Source organism: Saccostrea cucullata, unplaced genomic scaffold (genome assembly GCF_032062105.1).
Source record: "Saccostrea cucullata isolate Sc308-1 unplaced genomic scaffold, CSIRO_AGI_Scuc_v1 ctg127, whole genome shotgun sequence".
NCBI lineage: Eukaryota > Metazoa > Mollusca > Bivalvia > Ostreida > Ostreidae > Saccostrea > Saccostrea cuccullata.
Genome location: NW_026940370.1, coordinates 254,483 through 262,756, shown reverse-complemented (window position 1 = coordinate 262,756; position 8,274 = coordinate 254,483). Strand labels below are relative to the sequence as shown.

The 8,274-nt window shown below is 35.5% G+C and overlaps 2 protein-coding genes across 2 annotated transcripts; one reads left to right on the top strand and one right to left on the bottom strand.

Annotated features, from left to right (window-relative positions):
• Positions 1–525: 525 nt before the first annotated feature.
• Positions 526–4,412, top strand: LOC134255224 (uncharacterized). Its single transcript, XM_062737738.1, has 4 exons — positions 526–611; positions 833–920; positions 2,487–2,761; positions 2,904–4,412. The coding sequence occupies exons 1-4, from the start codon at positions 554–556 to the stop codon at positions 3,242–3,244; spliced, it is 762 nt and encodes a 253-aa protein (XP_062593722.1). The 5' UTR covers positions 526–553; the 3' UTR covers positions 3,245–4,412.
• Positions 4,413–5,136: 724 nt separating this feature from the next.
• LOC134255226 (uncharacterized) lies at positions 5,137–7,615 on the bottom strand. The gene is made up of 4 exons (XM_062737740.1): positions 7,339–7,615; positions 6,295–6,415; positions 5,867–6,033; positions 5,137–5,752 (listed from the first exon to the last, which is right to left on the bottom strand). Exons 1-4 carry the CDS (start codon positions 7,415–7,417, stop codon positions 5,556–5,558), a joined length of 564 nt encoding a protein of 187 aa, XP_062593724.1. The 5' UTR covers positions 7,418–7,615; the 3' UTR covers positions 5,137–5,555.
• Between the last annotated feature and the right edge of the window lie 659 nt (positions 7,616–8,274).

Sequence of the window (8,274 nt, the reverse complement as noted above, 5' to 3'; positions counted from 1 at the left end):
GACTTCTCCTTGTTTTGTTATATCTGTCAGGTTTCATCTTTTTTAACTACAGGTAAGAAATTTTCAGGAAAAAATATCTGATAGTGCATTTCATATAAAGACCGTTCTCGCCGTGTTTTAATAATACTTTGAAATGTAAATAAAAATAATCTAAACATCGTGGTGTGATTTATTCCAAAGGCAATAATTATTTAAATCCGTTCCTATGAATGCACATCTAAGCAATTCTTAAACATTTTCAGTCATACAATCCTAATTGAGAAAGCTTTAATGTTTCTTGCTTTAAATTGTGCTAAAGAATAAAGAATAGATGTGAAAGAAGTTCAAGACTTTTTTATCATCACTTTTAAGATCTATAAGTTCAGATAAATTTTCTGGTCACTTTTAGATTTCAAATAAATCGCTACATCTAACCCACCCAGTCTCAAATCTTGTTCTGAAAATCTGCTTTTATGAATACATATAGTTAAAAATGCTTTAATACAAGGATAAAAAAAATTGTGTATTGCGGTTTGAATGTCATGATTTTCTTTTCCAGCATTGCCCGTGAATCATGGCATCGGCAGAAGTAATGATTTGTCGGTTTTTGTTCTTTCTTTTAGCCGAGATAGGTATGGATGTACCAGTTAATTTGGTGAAGGAAATTTGATACGTGCACGTTTACATAAAAATTAGATACTTAATAACTGAAAATTGTTCTTTATTGAAACATGGTAAATATAATTAAAAAAAGACGGTGTTTATTGGCATGCTAATTTAGGAATAGTGTTAATTTACTTTTAAAAATATCATGTGCGTATGCTGAAAACTGACATTTTTCTTATATTGCCAGTAAGTTTTTCGGAAGGCAGAAGAGGAGGAGGAAGGTCCTTCAGAGGTTACAGATCTAGTTACTACTCATCTTCTGGCACAAGCTCAGGGTAAGCATGTAGGTCTAATATCAAAGATACTCATCTTCTGGCGCAAGCTCAGGGTAAGCCCCTAAGTCTAATAAAATTCAAAGATACTCATCTTCTGGCGCAAGCTCAGGGTAAGCATGTAGGTCTAATAAAACTCAAAGATACTCATCCTCTGGCGCAAGCTCAGGGTAAGCCCCTAAGTCTAATAAGACTCAAAGATACTCATATTCTGGTACAAGCTCAGGGTAAGCCCCTAAGTCTAATAAAACTCAAAAATACTCATATTCTGATACAAGCTCAGGGTAAGCCCCTAAGTCTAATAAAACTCAAAGATACTAATCTTCTGACGCAAGCTCAGGGTAAGCCCCTAATTCTAATAAAACTCAAAGATACTCATATTCTGGCTCAAGCTCAGGGTAAGCCCCTAAGTCTAATAAAACTCAAAGATACTCATATTCTGGTACAAGCTCAGGGTAAGCCCCTAAGTCTAATAAAACTCAAAGATACTCATCTTCTGACGCAAGCTCAGGGTAAGCCCTTCAGTCTTATAAAACTCAAAGATACTCATCTTCTGGCGCAATATCAGGGTAAGCCTGTAGTCTAATAAAACTCAAAGATACTCATCTTCTGACGTAAGCTCAGGGTAAGCCCTTAAGTCTAATAAAACTCAAAGATACTCATATTCTGGCTCAAGCTCAGGGTAAGCCCCTAAGTCTAATAAAACTCAAAGATACTCATATTCTGGTACAAGCTCAGGGTAAGCCCCTAAGTCTAATAAAACTCAAAAATACTCATCTTCTGACGCAAGCTCAGGGTAAGCCCTTCAGTCTAATAAAACTCAAAGATACTCATCTTCTGGCGCAATATCAGGGTAAGCCTCTAGTCTAATAAAACTCAAAGATACTCATCTTTTGACGTAAGCTCAGGGTAAGCCCTTAAGTCTAATAAAACTCAAAGATACTCATCTTCTGACGTAAGTTCAGGGTAAGCCCCTAAGTCTAATAAAACTCAAAGATACTCATCTTCTGGCGCAACCTTAGGGTAGGCCCCTAAGTCTAATAAAACTCAAAGATGCTCATTTTCTGGTACAAGTTCAGCGAAAGCTCTTTAATCAAAGAGAACTCAAAGATACTCATATTCTGGTACAAGCTCTGCGTAAGTCCCTCAAACTAACAGAACTCAAAGACATTATCTTTTGCATCAATTTTAGGTAAGCTCCTCAATCTCATTTAAATCAAAGATTTTCTGGCGCAAGCTCAGCGTAAGCCCCACAACAAATAGAGCTCAAAAATACTTATCATCTGGGACAGGTTCAATGTAAGTCCCTAAATCTTATAAAATTCTTGAAAAGTTACTCATCTTCTAGTACAAGCTAGATAGCTCAAAGTAACAAAGCTCAATCTAACAAAGCTCAAAGTTACTCATCTTGTTGTACAAACTCATGGTAAGCTCCTCAATCTATAATCACTTGAATAAAGGTAAGGCTGATTTTTTTTTCGTAGTCGAACCATTTCATTGATGAATTTTCATATCAATTGAATTTTGGTATCAGATGAACCTTCACAGGGGTTGATATTTTCGTTATAGGGATCAAACGGGGGCGTATATAGCCGTGGGAGTGATTTTAGGCCTGATGGTTCTGATTGGAGCGGTGATTATTTTGAAGAGCAAGTGTTGCCCCTATTGGAGTCCCTCAGACGTCATCACCGACTGCAGATACAAATGCCAGCAGTGCAGGAAGGGAGAGAATAAAGTCACAATAGAACCGTCCTCGGTCCAAAGAGAAAAGCGGAAGAATACATGGGCTCCCGTCAAAAGACACATGGCGAAGCTTAGGATAGTGATGCATACTCCAAAACCGGGTAAGGCTAGAGAGAGGATATACTAGTAAGTTAATCAGAATATGGAATTAATGTACACCCACTAGAATTGACAAGACGGTTTACCTAGTTTATTAGGTTAAATCATTTATTTCAATACTAGAATTTTCACACTTTTTTGCAGTGTTAGAGAAAAGAGAGTCCAAAAATTTAGAAAAGAAAATTTCTCTGTACGAGTCCAATCCAACGCATTACCGCGAATTTATGGAGCCCCCGCCAGCATATGAATACATAGACGTAAAAGAGACCAACACTAACAACAAGTCTGATTTTCTCCAAAATCGTCAGCGAATAAGCAGGGTTGTCTCACAGATGAACCTTCTCAGAGAAAAGACGGCGCAGTCTCGTCAAGAAAATAGCATGACGTCATCAGATAGAAAAGCAGACGACAAATCTTCACCAAACAAACTCGTAAATCTAAAAGACTTGCAAGAACTCACAGTGATCCGCAAATGGAACGAATAGGTTATTGAATCAGGAAATGTATGCTATCTTTAAATATATACAAAGTTGTGGCAATATAAGAAGACTGGCATTCTATATTTAGAGGTCGCATCATCAAGCTAACACTGTGAGGATCACGTGACCTGGTGTACACATTGGAAGACTGGATCTTATTTTAATGTCACAAAATAAGTTTGCAGGAAAACGCAAAGGAATCAAGGATGCATGCGCATACTATATACCTACTTAGGCCTAATTAAAATCTGCTTAATCAAATGCCATACTGTTTTAAATAGAGAATACTGGTAACATGTTTTAACTTTGAAAATATATAATTATCTCATGTATTGTTTAGTATAATTTTTAGCGTTCATTTAACATCGTAATTCATAATTCTATCATAACATAAATTTTACACACTCGGTAGAAATAATCCTTACAAGATATAGAAGTCTAATGACATGAGCAGGATACTTAAGCAACTATAGCAAAGAAATAGACCCTTTCACGACAACTGTGGTACTGCTTTTTTGCAGGGCAAAATGATATTTTGGTGAAATATGACGTAAAAGTAATTGTTTAATGTATACGTCAATTAATTAATTATATATCGACAAAAATTTCGCCACACGTTATTAATGTGCCTTAGCTGCAAAAGAGTAGTACCGCAGTTATCGTGAAGGGGCTAATAATTAATTATACCCTACACATAAGAAATAAAAAATAGTATAATACTTATAGTGTTTTGAAGTCCGAATTATTCATTCCTAAGTGATATTTTGTATTTTTGTGGAATAAATTTGTACAAACAATGTTTTTCATTTTTTAAATTGAAGTAAATGTTCACTCAGCATATATTCTTCTACACATTTATTTTGTTTATATATCTTAATGTAAATATTATATAGTTTGGTTATACATAACATATAGTTGAACATGTTGAAGGGATATGACAGTAACCTTGTCTTATCTGAATGTTGTATTCCGATTTCTTGTCTATAACCGTGTCATAAAAACTTTATAAACTTTATATCCAACTATTCCCCACGATAAATCATTGACAGCTGCTTTTTCAATAGAAATGGAACCCGTAAATTTACTTTCCTTGTCATTGGTCATTTACAAAATTACTTTAAAACATTTTGATTGTATACACAAGAACTCTGAAGTTGATATTAAAAATGCTTGAGATACCACAGAGTCTGTCTCTTCGTTTCATATTTGTATCTTTTACTAAAGATAGAAGTTAATACATGTAGTTATCTAACAACAAAGCTTTATGTTAAACTTAATGACTTTTCAATTGTAACTTCCCTTGCTAATGCATCAATTAATTTACCTTTGTCACCTGCATACGGAATTTATATCTTTCAGTTGAGTCGATACTATGGAGCATGTTCTACTTTAAACGAGTTATTGACAAACAAGTTGATTAAGCAAGGATATGAGCAGCCTCGTTTAAACTCATCGTTTTGTAAGTTCTATGGTCGATACAATGACCTTGTCAGCAAACACAATTTATCATTCAGTCAAATGCTGGCTGACTTTTTCCATACTGATCGTTAGACCATTATAAACACACTGGGTTATCCGAGCATGTCAAGGAGCACACTGCGAATGGGACCAGTCGGCAGGGGATGCTCACTCCTCCATGGCACCTAATCCCACCTCTAATGTTTTGGAGGTCTGTGTTTGCTCCGCTCCTATTTTGTAATATTTAATGGGCTTTTGAGCTCGAATGCTGTTCGTTATCTCCATATATTTCATTTCAGTAAATTCAATTGTTGAAAATATTATCTAATATATGGTATAGTACCAGTGCTGTACGGATTTATCAAGTTTTACTGTACATGGTAACCAGTATTTACCATAAGGTTGAATAATATTCCATGTAAAAAATGAAAAAAACTAGGTCCTTTTTAATACTCCTTTATTTCAGGCCGTACATCCTATACATATTTACATATGTTTAAACAGGTTCCATCCAAATTAATTATAAATATACATAGCTTGAGTCTCATTTATGAAATAAAACCCACATAAGGTATCACAGAAAATAGTAATTGGACGGATAGTCAAGCGTATAGGCAGAACCGTCACTCAAAGGAAAATAACCAGATGGATAGTATATAGCAAAAATATATACGTCATCACTGAGATTGTGCTAAAAAAGCCGAACATGTGCTAATGCTGTAAAATAATGCTGGCATTATCCATGTCCGCACTATGTACATGTATAAAGTGCAGAAAACACTGTCAGTACCACGGTACAGGTCGATAATAATACTGCTGTAAAATGAGTATATCGAGGTAAATAGTACATGTTGTAGATTTATTTCGGAACGTATCCCGGGGGGTACGCCGGGTCAGCTGGAGGGGGATAGGCTGAGGGCTGGTAAGCGAAGGCCCCCGGGGGTGGGTTACCGTACGGCGGGGGAGCCTGTCCATACATATTATTATAACCAGGAGGCTGTTGATGGAAATACTCTGGACCTTTTCTCTCATACAGCTCTTGTCTTTTATCAATAACTGAAAATAAATATCAAAGAGATATAAGTTTGAATTACATATTTATTAACATTTCATGTTTATACAGAGAGAGAGAGAGAGAGAGAGAGACAGAGAGAGAGAGAGATGGCTTACCTGACTGGGGTGTATGTAATGTAACATGAGCAGCTTCCTTTTTAACCTGGGTTCTTTTAGTATTAGCGCTTTTCTTTATGTGATGCCTCACCAACAGAATACACACACCAATAAGCACCAATCCAAAAAGACTGCCAATCACAGCACCAGCAATTATTCCGGCATCTCTGTAAAAAATGTCTCTTTTGATATATATACGCTGCAATGACTTGATACTTACGATGATATTTATCAACGCTGCAGTGACTTAATACGTACGATATTTTATCAAAACGGTTTGATATGTACGCTGCAGTGACTTGATACGTACGATGATATTTCATTAGATTGGTTTGATATGTAAGATTACGCTGCAATGACTTGATACGTACGATGATATTTCATTAGATTGGTATGATATGTACGCCTCTTAATGACTTGATACGTACGATGAGCTTCCAGTGGTCGCGTAGCCGTAGTATCTGTAGTAGTAATAACGGGAGTAATAGGAATACCGGTACGATCTGTAATATCTAGATCCGCCCCTTCTATACGCATCTACATTGTTAGCTGGAAAGATATTGAAAATATATTATTAAATCTCATTTAGATAAGTGAAATAAAATGTGGTAATTATAAAGCAAAGCAAAATAAATAATATATGAAGGTATATGTTGCTCCAAAACAACAGAAATACAGAACAGAACAGAACAGAACATTTTATTTCTAATTTAGAGCCCATAACAGACAAGTATGAGATTGTTATAATACAATAATCAGGGATTTAGAAACTAATAAAGCACTAGTCTGTTGGATCAATGCTTATTACTAACATGCCAAATATATGACGGCGGGATGTCCAGGAGTAAAGATAAAGATTCAAGATGATTTTAGTTCCACCTCTTAGGCGAGGTCACCTTTGTATTGTTTGACATGGGGGAGGGGGGTGGTTGGGTCAGGCGCCTCCCGGTTATTTCCTCTCCCGTGTGCCCTTGACCCTGAACACCTATACTCCCTCCCCAGGTGGCAAGTTGTAAAGGATAGAACTGAAATTTAATCTTGCTTGTAAATGCCTAGCTTTTAATTGTTAAAATAACATTTCATGATGATCTGCTTTCTTTATTTAACCACTAGTATTTATAAGCTCTTTGGAATATCAATTTTGAAATACTCTTTCAATGCAATTAATAATTTCGTTGAAAATAGCGAAGATTGAAGATGATTGGGGTTTTTTCACAAAGACTTGTAAATTACACTGCAAGTCCATTCAAAATATTTTCAAAATCTTTAGATGTAAAGCGTAAAGAAATATTACCATGTATGTGTATGTGTTGGGTAGAAATCAATTGAGCAATAATGCTTTTAAGATAAAAAAAAAAGTACTCCGTTAATCTATAGATTTGCAGCATTCCCATTACAGAAGCAGCTTCTAAATCGATCAATTTATTGCAAAGTAAAATCGTTGATCTCTGACCCTGGTTACAAATTCTTACCTGAAAACAACACAATGCCCAGTATTACTGATATAATCACTACCACCAGACTGGTAAGTCCTCGGGTTAAATTCCCCATGGCTCGGGCTAGGAGACGGACAGACAGATATACAAAAAGTCTAGCCGGCCTACACCCGCGGCGTGACGCTGCTCTCCTTTATTTTGGTGATAGTGGTGTATTGCTATGCGCTCACCTATCCATTGCGAAATGGTCTTGATTTCAGTACCATTGTTCTTTATTTAAATCCCCAGTCCAGGCTGCTCCGTGACGTGTACTAATACTTTTTACCATAAATATACCCTGTTTAAATACAACGTCACACAACACATTGCTCATAGTTTCTTATCTCAGTGTATTGATTGAGTGTCAATTTAAATGCAGAGCTCTTTTTTAAAATTGATTTCCATGTGAAATACGGGTGGGGATACGTATAAAAACATAGGAATAAAATGAAAAAGTTTATTAACTACCTAGTGATATTTATTATAGAATATTTACATTTCCAATGTGTCAATTTAAATGTAAATGTACTTTTTTCTAAAATTTGGCGCGGTTTCCATGTGAAATTGGAGCACGGGTGGCGGAATCAAAGCATAAAAACATAGGAATAAAATGAAAAAGTTTATTAACTACCTAGTGATATTTATTATAGAATATGGAAAAAAGGGCTGCGGCATAAAATATGAGCCAAGAGGAATATTTCTTTGAATTCAAGTCCGACAATTGTAAAGAATGCATGATTAGACAGAAACTTGTTTTTGAAAGAAAATTAAACCAATTGTCGGGTTCAAAGCAAGAAGAATGGAAATTAGATCCACCTAAAAAGAAGAAATATTACTCCCTATTATATATTATCATAATATTCAATTTACTGAGGGGAGTTAATGCAAAATTTACAAGATGATAGATACATGTAACATATTGTAAATTTTGCA